The sequence below is a fragment of the Bos indicus genome, chromosome 13 (assembly GCF_029378745.1).
Source record: "Bos indicus isolate NIAB-ARS_2022 breed Sahiwal x Tharparkar chromosome 13, NIAB-ARS_B.indTharparkar_mat_pri_1.0, whole genome shotgun sequence".
NCBI lineage: Eukaryota > Metazoa > Chordata > Mammalia > Artiodactyla > Bovidae > Bos > Bos indicus.
Window position 1 is genome coordinate 31,020,301 of NC_091772.1, and position 19,069 is coordinate 31,039,369.

Sequence of the window (19,069 nt, forward strand, 5' to 3'; positions counted from 1 at the left end):
TAAATATTTTCGAAGATATGTAACGCTTCACTCACATTCAGACATAAGGCATTTTATCTTAAAATACGTGCATGTACACATAAAACAACAACAAAACTGTGATAGGCCTAGCCCAGAGAAGCAGTTGGGACCCTGAGAGGGAAGGGTTAATGAATGGCCATCGCCTTAGGACACTCTAAACCACACTGTTGTCACGTGACCATTTGTGACCTGCTTCAGGTCATTTGCCTGGAGACAACAGCCTGACAAGATAAATCTGCTTCTGTGTCTAGTCCCCTCCCCTAACCATCTGTTCTCTTTAGGAAATGCAGGCCGGTGGAAGTGCCCAGGAATGCAGCGGGTGTAACCCTAGGGAATATCACAGGGGGGTGCCCTTGACAGTTACAGCCACCCAAAGTCAACATTTGTCAGAAAATAACACCAGCACTTCCGTGATGCTGTCTGGGTTTTTAATCCACAAAGGCTTTGTGCCTTTTAATCACTTACTAAAACTTGACTATCTGTTAAAACTCCAGCCACATTTTCAGGTGGCATGTCATCATAGCCCTGCCTCTGGGTCTGGTCTGATACAGGATATATGTGATGGAAGAAGACAACCCAGGGAGAGTCTTGTTGCCACCTGCCTCCAAGGAAGTTTTCTCTGCCGTGGACTATAGAGTAGCTGTAGGTATTTTTATGACAACAAAATTCTTTCATTACCAACGAAGGTGGGGTAGAGAGACATGGTTGGAAGGTATTTGGGCATTAGCTATTTACTGATCAAACTCCAAGCCCTTGGGAGGGCAACAGACAGGTGCTGTGCCTCAGTCTTTTTCTGCTTAATTATGTATTTAACAAAACAGAGGGCTTTGATGGAAACCCAGGGCCTAGAGTATGATTAGGGGCACAGTGATAATTAAGTGCAGGAACACAGCACATCTCTCTGAAAATTTCTCCCCATGGAAGGCAGAGGAATTTTACCTGAGGGTTTCTGAAAGAGAAGGCAGAGCACAGGGGATGGACTATCAACACATATTATTCTCTTTAGCCCTGATTATTCATGCCAAATTTGCCCACCTCTTTAAAGGATGCAATTTTGATACATTTTTTATGCTCTTAATTAGATGAAGTAATGGAGTGAAGAATAATTTCATTTATTCTTTCATTCACCAAATATTTGTTAAGTATCTAAATACCATATATCAGACACTAGGATGTAGCAAGGAGAAAGACCCACTTTCTGGCTTCAACATGAGTATTCTATTCTAATTATGGTGGCTTAACCTTAAGGGTCGGACCCGACTGAGCGACTTCACTTTCACTTTTCACTTTCATGCATTGGAGAAGGAAATGGCAACCCACTCCAGTGTTCTTGCCTGGAGAATCCCAGCGACAGGGGAGCCTAATGGGCTGCCGTCTACGGGGTCGCATAGAGTCGGCCAGGACTGAAGCGATTAGCAGCAGCAGCAGCAGCAGCAACCTTAAGGGTGTTTTTGTAAAGCCATCCCAAAATAATCATTTGGGATCCTTGGAACTGCATCCTTTTAATTCCTATGAATACTAGTGAATTAAAGTGAAATCATTCAAAAACAATTCCAGGCAGAAATTTAGCAAACTTAAACTTGACCAAAATATTTTAATATATGTAAATAGAATGGAAATACTTTAAAAAAATCGGAATGTTTTGCACGTGAAATGGTTTATAACATTTAGAATTCTCTGCATACAGTACTATATTTCTTAATAGTTTATTGTTAGGACTATGCTTATGCATGCATTATGTATGAAATGTATGTGGGGACAGAAATGAGTATGCATTGTAGAGTGTATACTTTATACACATTATATATAGTAAAGACAACTTATTTAGTCAAATTGGCTCAGATCTAACTACTGAGTGAGAAATGCAGGCGCTTTCCTGGTACTCCAGTGGTTAAGAATCCACCTTGCAATGCAGGGGACATAGGTTCAATCTGTCTTCAGGGAACTGAGATCCCACATGCTGCAGGGCAACTAAGCCCGTGCACCACAACTAGAGAATCCGTGCACCACAATGAAAGATCCCAAAGATGCAACAAAGATCCCATGTGCCAAAACTAAGACCCGATGCAGTCAAATAAATAAATATTTTTTAAAAACCAAAAACAAGCAAAAAAAGAAATTAATCAGGAACAAAGTAAGGGCCTGAGAAGCACATGAGAATTTTTAAAAGCAAATAATTACTAATGACACTGCTTCTTTCCCATTTCCTAATGTCCACTGACATTTCTTCTGTTACCACTATTGCAGACGATAGGAAAATATAAGAAAAAGTAGATGCTTTTAAACATGTCATCATAGCTACTGTATAAACTTAGTTTTTTCTGCAGTTAAATTTTACATAAGAATCTACATTGCAACCCGCAGAATGGGAGAAAATATTTGCAAATGAATCAAACAACAAGGGATTAATTTCCAAAATATACAAACAGCTAATGCAGATCAATTAAAAAAAAGAAACAATCAAAAATGGACAGAAGATCTAAATAGATACTTCTCCAAAAAGACTCATGGATGGCTAAGAGGCACATGAAAAGATGTTCAGCATCACTACTTATTAGAGAAACTCAAATCAAAACTACAATGAGGTATCACCTCACACCAATCAGAAAGGCTATCATCAAGTGGGGTAGGACAACTAAGAAAGTAGAGGGTAGGACAAATTGAGAAAGTAGCATTACATATATACACTGTGCTGTGCTTATTCGCTCAGTCATGTTGGACTCTTTTCAACCCATGGACTGCAGCCCACCAGGCTCCTCTGTCCATAGGAATTCTCCAGGCAAGAATACTGGAGTGGGTTGCCATGCCCCTCTCCAGGGCATCTTCCCAACCCAGGAATTGAACCCAGGTCTCCCGCATTGCAGGCAGATTCTTTACCAGCTGAGCTACCTGGGAAGCCCCGTATATACACTATCATGTGTAAAATAGCTAGCTAGTAGGAACCTGCTATATAACACAGGGAGCTCAGCGTGGTGCTCTGTAATAACCTAGACGGGTGGGGTGGTGGTGGAGGCAAGGCTTAAGAGGGAGTGCATGTGTGTGTGTGTGTGTATATATATATATATATGGCTGATTTGCATTGTTGTACAGCAGAAACCAACACAACATTGTAAAGCAATTATCCTCCAATTAAAAAAGAAAAGGAAAAAAAATCTCTTCAAACAACAAATGCTGGAAAGGGTGTGGAGAAAAGGGAAACCTCCTACACTGTTGATGGGAATATAAATGGATACAACCATTATGGAGAAAAACATGGAGGTTCCTTAAAAGCTAAAAATAAAGCTACCATATGATCCAGAAATTCCAATTCTGGGCATATATATGAAAAAAAAAATAATTCAAAAAGATACATGTATCCCAGTGTTCATTACAACACTATTTACAATAGCCAGGATATGAAAGCAACCTAGATACCCACTGACAGAGGAATGGATAAAGAAGATGTGGTATATATCTACAATGGAATATTACTAAGCCATAAAAACAAACAAAATAATGCCATTTGCAGCCACATGGATGGACCTAGAGACCACCTCTGTCTCAGAGAAAGACAAATATCATATGATATCACTTATATGTGGAATCTTAAAGAAATGGTAAAAATGAACTTATTACAAAAATGGAAGTGGAGTCACAGACATATAAAGCAAATTTATGGTTATCACGGGTGAAAGGAGGGAAGGGATAAATTGGGAGGTTGGGATTGACATATACACACTACTATATAACTATATATAAAATAGATAACTAAAAAGAACCTAGTGTATAGTACAGGGAACACTACTGAATACTATATAATGACCTATATGGGAAAAGAATCTAAAAAAGAGTGGATAGTTTATATGTATAACTGATTCGCTTTGCTGTACAGTAGAAACTAACACAATATTGTCAAATCAACTATACCCCAATAAAATTTTTTAAGAAATCTACATTGATTTGTAGAGAGTACTCAGTGAGACAGAAACACACACAAAACATGAGCACATTTCAGTGTGATGTTGTGTAGTGACACTGGCCACAGCTATCCCTTCACGAATGCAGCACATATTCTATGCATCTGGGACAATGGAGAAAGAGAGGGTGCTGGGAACACAGTGTCTGATCCTACCTCTGACAACAGCACCTACTTTCTGAGTGACCTTGAGCAAGTCACTGAAGCCTCCAAGTCTTTTACTCATCTGTCAAAGGGGTTAAGAAAAATTATTTTTTAACCCTTAAAGTGTTAGACAAATTTCCCCAAGTATTGCTTGTCATAGTTTTCCTTTTACTGTTTAAGAGAAGTAAAATAAAAGTAAAGTAAAAAGACCTATTTAACAAGAAATAGAAAATCCAGACAAATATTGGGCAACCTGAAATGGAGCAAAACTACATAGTATACCTAAAAGTGCTGAATAAAATGCAATTAATTAACTTATGCTGGTAATTGGCATGTGTTAATTATCCCAAATTGCACTCTTTAACGCAGACACTTGGGCAAATCAGCCCAATGTCAACAGCAAATGAAGACACTGGTCCTGTCTTCTCTCCAACACATTATAGCCACCAAAACCTCCCACAAGTAATTTTTTCTTCTAAAGCCATTTTTCATGCCTCTGACACCATTCCCAAGAAATGTGACATTTTAACAAATAGGATTGCCATGTCTATGAGATTTATCTTCACTCTCCTCAATACCATCATTCCATGAACTATGTATCGCTTTACATGAAAAACACAACCTCTTTTGTGCTCTGTGGCAGCTGCAAAGTTCATATGGTAAAAAGCTCTTCCTAGGGTGGATAAACTGTGAAATGCATTTTAAAATGAAGTTTTAATTACATTTTGCAATTCAGAGCCAACTTCTGGTTTTAGTGTAATTTAAACAAGGGTTTTTCTCTCTTGCAGCCATCTGTTCCTTTTCCTTAAGCTTAGACTTATGTCATAATATTGAAAATGTGACGTCATTCTCTCCTATGACGTCATTAAACATCTCTGTAGGATAATGTACCCAAGCAGACAACTGAATCATGTTTGTTCAAATATATAGATAATGGGGAATATGCAAAATAAACACATGGCAATCTAAATTATTTCCCTATTGCTTTTTATTCCCAGTTACTCTCTACAGTTGAGAAGCATAAAAGTAATCCTTTGTCATAAAAAGAATCCTCTAAAGAAAGACAAAAGAATCTTTAAAATACCTACATGTATGTGAATAAACTAGTATATTAATGTGAATGTACCATGTGAATTGATGGTTTTGAGTTTGTGTGAAACCAAAGTTCCTGGTAAATATTTACTTGACATAATAAATTATACTTTCTGGCTATAGACAATGTTTAGGCATTGTTGAGGGAATAGTCTTACATTTAAAACTTACACCATTCTATTCAGTTTCTGTTTTTGACATTAAAAATAAATTAATTGAAATTCATCAATTAAGAATTTTTCAGATTTTGTAATTCAGCTGTAACTGCCACTAGTAATATAGGAATATATGTGACTAATGTTTTAGAATTATAGTAACATTGAATTTATCAGATTATAGTAATTTATATATTAATTTCTTTTAGACATTATATTATAAATATTTTAAAAATTATTTTAGTTATTAAATCAATAGTTCTAGGTAAGTTTAATAATTCTTTTAAGTAGCTGTTGAAGAACTCTCATTAAATTGTAAAGAATCCCACATGGTATGATCTACACAAATATTCACTGGTTTTAAATTAAGAAATTCAGTGATGAGGGAGACAGAATTTTGGGGGGCGTTTCTTTTGTGGTAAACAATTTTTATAATAACCAGTCATTGAAATTCAACATTGTTTTAAATAAATCAGTTGTCTATAAGCATCCCCTTATTACTGTATATTTAAATTAAAGAAAATTTTAATTACTTGGTCAAGTTCGTAAGTTTCAGCACTGAATATATTCTGTGTTTCTGGATGTGTCAGGCTCTGAATTCAAGTCTCAAAATAGACCAACACATGATGCTTACCGTCCAGGCCCAGGAAGTCACAGGTTGGATGTCTGATGAATTCCAAAAAAGTCACTGCACAATATAATGGAAAGTGCGCTAGCCTAGGAGCTAGAATTCCTGGATTCCTGATCAGTTAAGAGACCCAAGCTTTGGTTTCTTCATTTCTGCATTCGTGTTAATACCCAGCATCTGTATTTCACCAGTTCATTATGAGTTTCAGAACCTGCCCTTTCCATGCTCTTGGTAACATTTAATGATGCCAACATCTAATGAACTGCCCACAGCAGGCCCTGGTTTCTCTTTCTCCACTTCTGTCATGATGGGGACCAAGTCCCATCACTTGACTCTTCCTTCTTGCCCTGTTCTGGTCTATGACAGCATGATTCGCCCAGATGCTAACCTAAATTCCCCTGCCATTTGCACCCTCACAAAATAATAACTGTCTACCCCACTAAGATCTCCAAATACAGCCCCTCCTATCCATTCTTCTGTTGTTAACTTAACTCAGATCCTCATTTGTCCCCTAAACCACTGTAATTATCTCCAAACAGGAAATCACTCTGTTAGTTTTGCTCCCTAATCTAGCCTCCATGTTGCTACTATTTGGATCTTTCCAAACACAAATCTGCTTTACGTATCTCCATCCTGATTTACAACTCTTCAGAGGTTCCATGTCACCTGCAGCACAAAATCCAAACATCCTGGTTATTTGGTCCCTACCAATGTTTCCAACTCATCTCCCGTTCTTTCTAGATGCACAGGCAGAAGCTGGGCTAAAGCCACACTGACCACGATTTTGAGTAACCTGTGCTGAGTGTTCCTACATGCTTCTCACATGACCTCATCCCTCTGATGTGAATACAGTATTCTCTGATCTACTAGGCAGAGCCTGTCTTCAATATACATCTCATCAGAGATGTTTTTCTCTATCAAGCCTTTCTTGAATGAGCCAAGCAGTGTTTGGTATCTCCTCTGTGTCATCCCAGATCCTAGGAGTACTTTCTTAGACTCGGCAAGGTCTGAAAAGCAATGATCTGTTTCCATGTCTATTTTTCCTATTGGACAGTGATCTTCTTGAAGGACGGGATTCCATATTATTTGTCTTTGTTTTCCCAGCTTGTACATCATAGTAAATAAATGATCAACAATTTCTTATCAGATGGATGAATGGATGGATAGATGGATGCATCTCCCCTCATGCACGTTACTGCTGATAAATTCAGCCTTATCTTCCAGAAACAACAAGCTCTTTTACCTCTCAATAGGTGTTCTTCTGGATTATCCATTCTTCATCTGACACTTGAACCCCACCAACCTACATCTGAATAGTTTTCTTTAAGACTCAACTCAAATGAGTTGCCTCTTTCATTATCCTTTCACAATATTCTGTATGTATTATGGTTTTTCCTGTGGTCATGTATGGATGTGAGAGTTGGACTGTGAAGAAGGCTGAGCGCCGAAGAATTGATGCTTTTGAACTGTGGTGTTGGAGAAGACTCTTGAGAGTTCCATGGACTGCAAGGAGATCCAACCAGTCCATTCTGAAGGAGATCAGCCCTGGGAGTTCTTTGGAAGGAATGATGCTAAAGCTGAAACTCCAGCACTTTGGCCACCTCATGTGAAGAGTTGACTCATTGGAAAAGACTCTGATGCTGGGAGGGATTGGGGGCAGGAGGAGAAGGGGACGACAGAGGATGAGATGGCTGGATGGCATCACTGACTTAATGGACATGAGTCTGAGTGAACTCCGGGAGTTGATGATGGACAGGGAGGCCTGGCATGCTGCGATTCATGGGGTCGCAAAGAGTCGGACACGACTGAGCGACTGATCTGATCTGATCTGATTGTACTATAAAAAGCTTCCAATGACAACAACTGTAATTATTAATTTAAATATGTGTTTGCTTCCATGACTTTCAGTTCTTTGAGACTGCTGCTTAAATTTCTTATTCATAGGAGTATTCCCAACACAAAAGCTAGCACAGGGTAGGTAGCAGTACAAGACAGTAAATGTTTGCTGAATTAATTCATGAAGGTGTGCTTGAGTGTATGAGATGAAATCATATATTTGCAAGTTCTTTGAAACCGGAAAAGCCCAAGACAAATGTTAGGTAATGTTATCATCTGGATCACACCCACGTATCATATCCTTTCCTCTGCTTCTTAGTTCTTTCTTCCCAAAGAGCTCACAGGCCCTTGTCTAAATTATCACTTCACACAGATTTCCTTGCTCCCACTCAGAGTGCATTTTGACATTAAACTAAACCCCTCAGCTCTTGGATAAAGATCTAGAATATAAAGAGGTTTGAAAAAGAGAATCAATCGTCTTGCGTTTCAGTACTGGCCTTAAAAACGTACGTACGTGATAACCATATTCTGAAAATAAAGACAGCCAGATGGTGTCAGAGAACTGTTTTCTTAGCTAATAGCGATATATTTGTCATCAATGTATGCCTGTTCCTTATAAAGAGAATCTGTTTACTGGTTGAGGAGCAAACAGAAGAAATGAAATAAATAACAAGAATAAATACTTGATACGAATATTTCATCTTCCTCTTGGGAAATTCCAGGATATGTTACAGATAACATTTGTGATCAACATGATTGACCTTGAAGAAGGGACTTTCTCCAGTGTGAAACGCAGCAGCTCTTCTGCATCTCAAAATCACCACACTATTTAGGGCAAGAGGTGAAAGATATTTACCTCAAAGGCTGGGGAAGACTGCAATAAGAAAGAATGTATTTATTCATGGAAATAGACAATACGGCAACCCACTCCAGTATTCTTGCCTGGAGAATCCCATGGACAGAGGAGCCTGGTGGGCTACAGTCCACGGGGTCGCAAAGAGTCGGACATGACTGAGTGACTAACGCACATAGAATATGGAATGAGGAAAACTGGCTTGAGGTTGACACCTTCGCTCTTGTAAGAAGTGCTCTGAGATCACTGATGACCGGGAGGGGCAGGACCTCTGTTTAAGCCTCATCTGAAAGACGTCAAGCAGAGTATATTTTCCCCTGGTACCATTTTGACATCTGGGGTCAATCCTTTCTCCAAGCGGAAAAAAAAAGTCACATGCATAAATGCAACTTCAGTAGCATCTTGACAGTCCCTGGAAGTCATCCAGCTGATTGTCAGTTGAGTGTAGTTAAGTCACCTTGTTAGACTTTCTGTATGCTGGGTGAGATGCTGTTGTGATGGGGTGTATTTCTCCATAGGGAAGTGCTGTCATAGGGAATGTGGTGGTAGAAGTGGGTGGATGCTCTCATCACAAAAGGAGCCATGGGGTGTAAGACCGGGACATCTGAAGACGAATACAAACTGCTCTTATTCACCAACTGTTCATTTCAGAAGTTAAGGACTCCCAAACTTCTCTGAGACTTAGTTTCTTCATCTATAAAATGAGGACAATCACTGACGGTGGGGCCCTCGTGATGGGATTAATGCTCTTCTAAGAAGAGACACCAGAAAACTTGTGAGAATGTGGCTGCCTGCAAGCAAGAAAGATAGCTCTCACCAGACCTGACCATGCTGATACCCTGATCTTGGATTTCTAGCCTCCAAACTATAAAAAACAATATATGTCTATTGTGTAAGCCAAAAAAGAATAAAAATAAAATGGGATGCTCATACTTTTCTCATGTAGTTTTTGTAAGAATTAAATGATATGGGGCCATCTGAAATGCCTGAGGATTATTAAGTGTTTTATTTTCTTGCTTCACCTGCTTCTCCATCCTACCACCTCATTAATATCTAATCCCAAACTCTTTTTTTTTTTTTTTTGCAGGGCTCTCTTATGAAAAGTATGTATGACCACTGACACTATTTTTTCCCATAAATTTTATACTGTGTTCCCTTCTTTAATAGGGAGAATTTAAGTCAACTCATTTCTTAGTTGCCTTCACACTAATGTTCAGTTATCTAGGCTGTTTCACATCACCAAATGTCACTAATAATAATATTGGGTTGGCCAAAAACTTTGTTTGATTTTTTTCCATAACATTTTATGGAACTAACTTTTTGGCCAACTCAATATATGCATGTAGATGTGTGTCCAAGGCTTCTCTGGTGGCTCAGTGGCAAAAAAGACTGAGGTTAGATCTCTAGGTTGGGAAGATCCCCTGGAGGAGGAAATGGCAACCCACTCCAGTATTCTTGCCCAGGAAATCCCATAGACAGAAGAATCTGGTGGGCTACAGTCCAGGGTTTGCAAAAGAGTCGGACGCAACTTAGCGACTAGACTAAACTAGAGACATATGTGTGTGTGTGTATATATATATATCTCCTGGCTTTTTAATGACAGCAAATTTGTCTGTCTCCTTTTTTAACTTCATTTACCCAATGTCTAAAACACGAGTCTAATTGCTTCTTTTCTGAAGTCTTCTCCCCTATACATTACTGTGAAATTTTTAACAATGTTTTACAGAAGGACCATTTCCCTCAAGTCGTACTCCTTTCTAATTCCCAGGGATTACATTTGACACTTACACGTAGATGAATCTTACTGCACATGTTCATCTTCCTCTAGAAACTTACCACGCCATTTTTCAGATGACGTTTACAATCCAGGCAGGATTTATATGTAACTGATGCTGGAGGTCTGGATGCCTGCATTCCCCATCCCTCCTTGAGATAAAGCTTTTGGAAGACCACATACAGGAGGATCACACAGGGTTTCATGGGCCACTGTAAGGCCTTGGCTCTTTCTTGAGGAAAATGAGGAGCTGTTGGTGGGTTGTGAGCAGGAGAGAGACCTGATTTGACTTAGTTGTGAAGACAGACTTTGGTGGTTGTAATTGAATAGACAGTAACAGAGCAAAGGAAGAGAAACAAGGAAAGTGTTTGAGCATCTATTACAAGGATCCTGCAAAAGATGATGGACTTTTGGACCAGGAGGGCAGCAGGGAAGGTTGTGACATATCTGGATTCTGGTCATATTTTGAAAGTCAAGCCATAAATCTATTTGATGGGCTAGATGTAGAGGGTTTTACAGGAAGAAAGAGGAGAAAACCCCAAGGTTGTTGGTCTGAGCAGTTGATGGATGCAGTTGCTATGAACTTAGACAGGGGAGGGTGCTGCAGCAACTGGTTTGGGGTGGGACATGAGGGGTTTAGTTCAAGGCATGTTAAACTTTAGTTGTCTATTAGACATCCAAGTAGAGATGGCAAGCAGGCAATTAGACATTCAAGTCTGAACTTTGGAAGAAAGGACCTCAGCATAGAAGACCCTTAATATGTGACCCTTAATATTTGTGAGAGGCTTAGAGAAACCTCAGGTTCTAAGCAACAGTCACGATTAATAGAGCTTTTTCTCCTTCTCTGACCATATCACCGGAAATATCCAGAATGACATAATGGTCAAATCCTGTCTGTTACATGCAGTGATTGAAGACCTCCACAAAATAATCCTTTCTTATTTGGGGAGTAAATTTCTCATTTTTCAAGTGCAGTTTGAAGGTACAGTGGGGAGGGAATTACATTTTAAAATAAAAATTAAAAAACATGATGCACATACAAAGTCAATGCAATTCTGGGAAAATGTCCTTTGAGGATAAACTATTTAGCCATAGGAGATGTCACACAGTAGGATGATTAAGGAAGTAGATTCTAGCCTCGAAATGAATTTACATTCCAGCACATCACCTTGCATATCTAATCTCTATGCCCCAGTTTCCTCATCTAAAGACCTGAGACCAGATGGGATTATAGAGAATATTAAGTGAGATAATAAATAAAAAGCACATAGCACAATGCCAGAAGCATAGTAAGTTCTTACACTTGTTGGCTATGATGATGATAAGCAAATTTTTCAGTTGGAACTAAGACTGAAAGATTTTCTTATAGTTTTTCATTTACCATGGATATAGACTCACTATATCACTTAAATACTTATAAAACTGAGTCTCAAGGAATTTAGGCCTAAAGAAGCAAAAAGACATTGCAACTGGAAATAAGAGTCCGATCCAACCTGTTATGGGCAACTCCATTGCTTTTCTTGACTCCCCACCCTGACCCACCCTGGTATTTTGCCCATATTGGTAATTAACAATTGGAGTTAACAAACCAAATGAACTTCCTCAAAAGGAAAAAAAAATACTAAACTTATCTCTTCCCCCTTATGTTAATTGTGTATATTTCATTTTTAAGCACGATTCTTTGGGGAAAACAGAATATGTTTACTATAGAAAAACACATATTCTTTTAGCCGAGTAATTTTGGAAGCAAAAATGGTCTCCATGGTAAGAAGAAAGAAAAGGAGTAGTATTAATAGAAGGTGGCACCGAGCTAATGTGCATTTTATAGTATAAAGGAAAGAGTTTTTTTAGCCTCCCTGCCTAAAACAACATCACGAACTAGAAGTTATGCTAAATTGGTGGAGAGAATAAAAAGGAACCAGCTACAGTATGATTGCTCAGAATCAGAGTCAAGAGCCAGCTACCAGGAAGTAGCCCGGGACAGCAGAATCCTCTCACTCATGGACACAGAGGCTTAACTGGTCCTCCTAGGGTTTGGAAGAGAGGCTCTGAAAATACTTCTGACCTCTTAGAAGCAGATTTATAGACATATAATAGTGCTTTAATCCTGGCATCCTGATGTTGCCAAAATAATAGAATATCATAATGGAAAAAAGTCTAATAAGACAATGATTATCTGATGTTCCACGTCTCCAGGCCAGCTTTGGATCCTGAACAATCTCTTCTTTTCTCTTAACTCCCTTCATGCAATGTTTAACGAGGCTTATTTTCCCTTCTTATTTTTTTCCATATGGTCTCCTGGTAGGATCCTTCCTTTCTTCATCCTTCTTCCCTCCCTCCCTTCTTTCCTTCCTTCTTTTCTCTCTTCCTTTTTCTCTTTTCTTTCTTTCTGTTTTTGAATCTCTACAGTGATACTTTAGGGATTAACTTTCAGCTCAGTTCAGTCACTCACTTGTGTCCAACTCTTTGCGACCCTATGGACTGCAGCACCCCAGGCTTCCCTGTCCATCACCAATTCCCGGAGCTTACTCAAACCCATGTCCATTGAGTCAGTGATGCCATCCAACCATTTCAACCTTTGTCATCCCCTTCTCCTCCCACCTTCAATCTTTCCTAGCATCAGGGTCTTTTCCAATGAGTCAGTTCTTTGCATCAGGTGGCCAAAGTACTGCAGTTTCAGCTTCAGCATCAGTCCTTCCAATGAATATTCGGGACTGATTTCCTTTAGCATGGACTGGTTGGATCTCCTTGCTGTCCAAGGGATTCTCAAGAGTCTTTTCCAACACCACAATTCAAAAGCATCAATTCTTCAGTGCTCAGCTTTCTTTACAGTCCAACTCTCACATCCATACATGACCACAGGAAAAACCATAGCTTTCATTAGACGGACCTTTGTCAGAAAAGTAATGTCTCTGCTTTTTAATATGCTGTTGAGTCTGGTCATAGCTTTTCTTCCAAGGAGCAAGCATCTTTTAATTTCATGGGTGCAGTCATCATCTGCAGTGATTTTGGAGCCCAAAAAGATAAAGTCTGTCACTGTTTCCATCGTTTCCCCATCAATTTGCCATGAAGTGATGGGACCAGATGCCATGATCTTAGTTTTCTGAATGTTGAATTTTAAGCTAACTTTTTCACTCTCCTCTTGTACTTTCATCAAGAGGCTCTTTAGTTCTTCTTTGCTTTCTGCCATAAGCGTGGTGACATCTGCATATCTGAGGTTGATATTTCTCCTGGCAATCTTGACTCCAGCTTGTGCTTCATCCAGCCTGGCTTTTTGCATGATGTACTCTGCATAGAAGTTAAATAAGCAGGGTGATAATATGCAGCCTTGACGTACTCCTTTCCCAATTTGAAACCAGTCTGTTGTTCCATGTCCAGTTCTAACTGTTGCTTCTTGACCTTCATACAGATTTCTCAGGAGGCAGGTCAGGTGGTCTGGTATCCCCATCTCTTGAAGAATTTTCCACAGTCTGTTGTGATCCACAGAGTCAAAGGTTTTGACATAGTCAGTAAAGCAGAAGTAGATGTTTTTCTGTAACTCTATTGCTTTTTTGATGATCCAAAGGATGTTGGCAATTTGATCTCTGGTTCCTCTGCCTTTTCTAAATCCATCTTGAACATATGAAAGTTCATGGTTCACATACTGTTGAAGCCTAGCTTGGAGAATTTTGAGCATTACTTTGCTAGCATGTAAGATGAGTGCAATTGTGCAGTAGTTTGAACACTCTTTGGCATTGCCTTTCTTTGGGACTGGAATGAAAACTGACCTTTTCCAGTCCTGTGGCCACCACTGAGTTTTCCAAATTTGCTGGCATATTGAGTGCAGCACTTTCACAGCATCATCTAGGATTTGAGAGAGCTCAACTGGCATTCTGTCACCTCTACTAGCTTTGTTCGTAGTGATGCTTCCTAAGGCCCACCTGACTCTGCATTCCAGGATATCTGGCTCTAGGTGAGTGATCACACCTTCATGGTTATCCGGGTCATAAAGATCTTTTTTGTATAGTTCTTCTGTGTATTCTTGTCACCTCTTCTTAATATCTTCTGCTTCTGTTAGGTCCATACCATTTCTGTCCTTTGTTGTGCCCATCTTTGTATGAAATGTTCCCTTGGCATCTCTAATTTTCTTGAAGAGATCTCTAGTTTTTCCCACCCTATTGTCTTCCTCTATTTCTTTGCACTGATCACTGAGGAAGGCACTCTTTTCTCTCCTTGCTATTATTTGGAATTCTGCGTTCAGATGGATATATCTTTCCTTTTCTCCTTTGCCTTTAGCTTCTCTTCTTTTCTCAGCTATTTGTAAGGCCTCCTCAGACAACCACTTTACCTTTTTGCATTTCTTTTTCTTGGGGATCGTCTTGATCACTGCCTCCTATGCAGTGTCATGAAGTTTTCTGTCCATAGTTCTTCAGGCACTCTATCAGATCTAATCTCTTGAATCTGTTTGTCACTTCCACCATATAATCATAAGGGATTTGATTTAGGTCATACCTGAATGGTCTAGTGGTTTTCCCTACTTTCTTCAATTTAAGTCTGAATTTGGCAATAAGTAGTTCATGATCTGAACCAGAGTCAGCTCCTGGTCTTGTTCTTGCTGACTGTATAGAGCTTCTCCATCTTTGACTGCAAAGAATATAATCAGTCTTATTTCAGTGTTGACCATCTGGTGATGGCCACATGTAGAGTCTTCATTTGTGTTGTTGGAAGAGGGTGTTTGCTATGGCCAGTGCATTCTCTTGACAAAACTCTATTAGCCTTTGCCCTGCTTAATTTTGTACTCCAAGGCCAAATTTGCCTATTACTCCAGGTATCCCTTGACTTCCTACTGTCGCATTCCAGGGGTTAACTTTATGTATCCTTTTTATCTGTTAGAGTTTAAATTTCTTGAGATAATCTACTCTTGTTCCAGACTTGACTTTTCTGTCTGAAGCCTGCACTTATCCTATATTTTTCTCCTTTTCCATTCATTTACATAGTCTTACAAAGAGTGATATTTTTGCTATGATCTCTACTGAAGTGAGAAGATACCCATAAAATTAGCATAAAATAATAAATTCTATTTAAAAAATAAACACACCAGAACATAAATATCTATAGGAGCATTTCCCCTTTTAAAAAATTGCACTGATATTCACGTAGGCTTTGGGATTAATTTTAGAACGACTTTATGATTGTCACAAGAAAATCACCCTGTTGCCTTACCTTGGCTTCATGTTTTATCCAGATCAGTATTATTCACCTAATTCTCCAGTCCTGGGCAAATTTCCTTCTTGATAGTTTCCATAGTTCATATCGGAAGAAGGCAATGGCACCCCACTCCAGTACTCCTGCCTCGAAAATCCCATGGACGGAGGAGCCTGGTGGGCTGCAGTCCATGGGGTCACTAAGAGTTGGACACGACTGAGTGACTTCACTTTCACTTTCTACTTTCATGCACTGGAGAAGGAAATGGCAACCCACTCCAGTGTTCTTGCCTGGAGAATCCCATGGACGGAGAAGCCTGGTAGGCTGCAGTCCATGGGGTTGCACAGAGTCGGACATGACTGAAGCAACTTAGTAGTAGTAGTAGTAGTATAGTTCATATCAGTCCCACTAAGGATTTTCAAAAGAATATAGAGCCTACCCTGAAGACAATTTTGGAAAAGAATTACAACATTGTTTTTGAGATGGCAGCATAATTAAAATGTCTATAGTTTTGAAGTCCTTGAGATGAGAAAACTCCCTTTTGGATGAGAATGTTCCCTAATTTCTGGGCTTTCCTGGTGGCTCAGACAGTGGGGGAAAAAAAAACAAAACTGCCTGCAATGCAGGAGACCCATATTCAATCCCTGGGTTAGGAAGATCCCCTGGAGAAGGGAATGGCAACCCACTCCAGTATTCTTGCATGGAGAATTTCATCGACAGAGGAGCCTGGTGGTCACATTCCATCGGGTCGCAAAGGGTTGAACACAACTGAGCAACTAGCACTTTTACTTCACTTTTCCTAATTTCTAGTAACAATTGAACTTAATATTTTATAGTTACATCCTAAAAGCCAACTCCAAAGTTCTTTTATTTGATTTCGACTATATTCCAGTACATAGTGTGCTTAACACTTTTAATCTGTATGTGTGGAAAACATGGTCTTGATAGTAACAAAATGTCTGTCTTCTTGTCTCTAGGACTATCCTGGATAAGAAGGAACTACTGGAGTTTGCTCAGTTTGGCTGTTACTTGGAATATGATCTCTTTGGTACTGAACTTTTTCATTATCAGTTCAACCCAGATATTGACATGCCCAATGATAATAAAAGAATTAAAAGGTAAATATGATGAAATCTCTCACAGCATTTCCTTTTACCATTTCTTCTGGACTTTCATATCTGGGTAGGAATTAGTAAAGATTCAGGAAACAATAAGCAGGCGGAACCAGAGACTTGCAAGGGAAAATATATCAATGCTGTTTCAGGAAGGCAAATCTCTATATATTATTTCAAGGAGAAAATGAGTCAAGCTAAGTAGGTAAAAGCTTAGCAGAGCCTTAGAAGTTCAGTGCAGATGGGCAGCTGATAAGAAACACAGATAATACTCAATCTCTGCTCTGACAGTAAAAGAACAAAAGACATTTCCCTGTTTTTATTCCTAATGAAGTAAGCTGTTTCTTTCTCAGGTTGATCACACTAAAGTCCTAACCTCCTGCAATGAATTTTTGAAATGTTTATTAAAAATATTCACCATATGGCAAAACCAATACAACAATGTAAAGTAATTAGCCTCCAATTAAAATAAATAAATTTAAATTTAAAAATAAATATATAAATAAATAATAAAATTCCTACAGAGCCAGGATACTCGATTAAAAGTTGATGGAATTTGTTTGTGACAATGAGCCAAGTCTGTTCAGGTATTTATTAGAGATGAAACATGCTTTTCATTAAATGTGGGGACCTAATTGGTTATGGAAAAAACCTGCTTTCAGACTACATAAAACCTTCTACAAATCCAAAAAAAAAAAATTCACTAAAGAGGTAATTGCAACTGAAAGGCTGTAAGGTCAAACATTATACAAAGTCCAACCTCTCAAAATTGTTCAATATTTGTGAGGGAAAACAAATAATTATACAAGTCATTCTCTGCACTCAAGTGGAAATTTTTGAGTCAAGACTAGATGGTTACCTGGTTTGCCTTGGTTACCTGGTGATATGAAGAATGAATGCACCAAGTTAGGGAACCTGGGAGGTGAAATAGATTTGGGATCGGCAGGATGACTTTAGTTTGGGAATATAGTGTTGCTACTCCATGAGGCCATGGGAAAAGGGTGTGAAGCTCAGGACAGAGACTCGGACATGCAGCTAGACACTGTTGGTTTGCATGTGACAGTCAGTAGCGTGGGAATGAATGAGATCATTCCAAGAAGCAAATGAGGATAGAACCCTGGTGACCACCCACATTTAAGGGATGAACTCAGAAACAGTCCCTCAAGGACAGGTTGAGAAATATTCAAAGCATTAAGAATATCAGGGAAATATCAGGGAAGTCAGCATTGTTATGGAAGTTGGTGGAGAAGGATACTTAAAGCAGAAGGACTTGAACCCTTGTACTAAGTGGCAGATACCAAGAGAGATAAAGAGGGAAAAGTATCCATTGGATTTCACCATCAGGAAATTTCCATTTCACAGTCAGTAAGTGCAGCCTTGGCAGAAAAGGCTTGAGGAAAGACTAGAAGGTGAGCAAGAGGACAGAATATGGAGGCTACTCTTTCAAGAAACTTGGTAGTAAGGTGAAGCAGGGTTGTAGAGCTAGAGCTAGAAGACCAGACAGGGGATTCCCTAGTGGTCCAGTGTCTAAGACTGCATGCTGTCAATGCAAGGGGCCCAGTTCAATTCCTGGTCGGAGAACTAGATCCACATGTTGCAACTAAGAATTTGCATGCGACAACTAAGACCCAGCACAGTCAAATAGATAAGTAAATAAATATGGAGAAAAAAAAAAAAAAAAGACCAGATAGGGCAAAGAAAGGGTTTGTTAGGAGACCGAGAGAATGAATCCAGAGACTTGGTGCTTATTCTATAGGGTTGTTGTAGAATTTATATGAAATAAAGCATGCAGTTTTTAGCTGAGTGTCTGGCTCAGACGGTAAAGCATCTGCCTACAATGTGGGAGACCTGGGTTCGATCCCTGGGTCGGGAAGATCCTCTGGAGAAGGAAATGGCAACCCACTCCAGTACTCTTGCCTGGAAAATCCCATGGATGGAAGAGCCTGGTAGGCTACAGTCGGTAGGGTTGCAAAGAGTCGGAAACAACTGAGCGACTTCACCTTCACCTGGGGTATACTATGGAAGTGATCAGTCAGTGTTGACTTAAAAAAATCTGGACAGATAAGAGATATAGAGCAAGACTCCTGAGGAGACAAAGAGATGGAATTTGGGCAGCAAATAGAAGGTTGGGTAAATCAGCCACAGGCTGATTCATGTTGATGTATGGCAGAAACCAACACAACATTGTAAAGCAATTATCCTTCAATTAAAAATAAACCAATATTTTTAGAAAAGGAGGTATGCTATTTCCGTAGAAATGAGAGGAGGTGAGGCAGGTAATGGAGTGAGTGCAGATCAATGTCTTGGTGAAAGGG

The 19,069-nt window shown here is 39.3% G+C and overlaps 1 protein-coding gene across 1 annotated transcript in view; it reads left to right on the forward strand.

Annotated features, from left to right (window-relative positions):
* Positions 1 to 19,069, forward strand: part of PTER (phosphotriesterase related) — a 75,752-nt gene that overhangs the window by 50,496 nt on the left and 6,187 nt on the right. Inside the window, 1 exon segment of the mRNA XM_019973106.2 lies at positions 16,620 to 16,760. Within this exon segment, the coding sequence (XP_019828665.2) occupies positions 16,620 to 16,760 (141 nt within the window).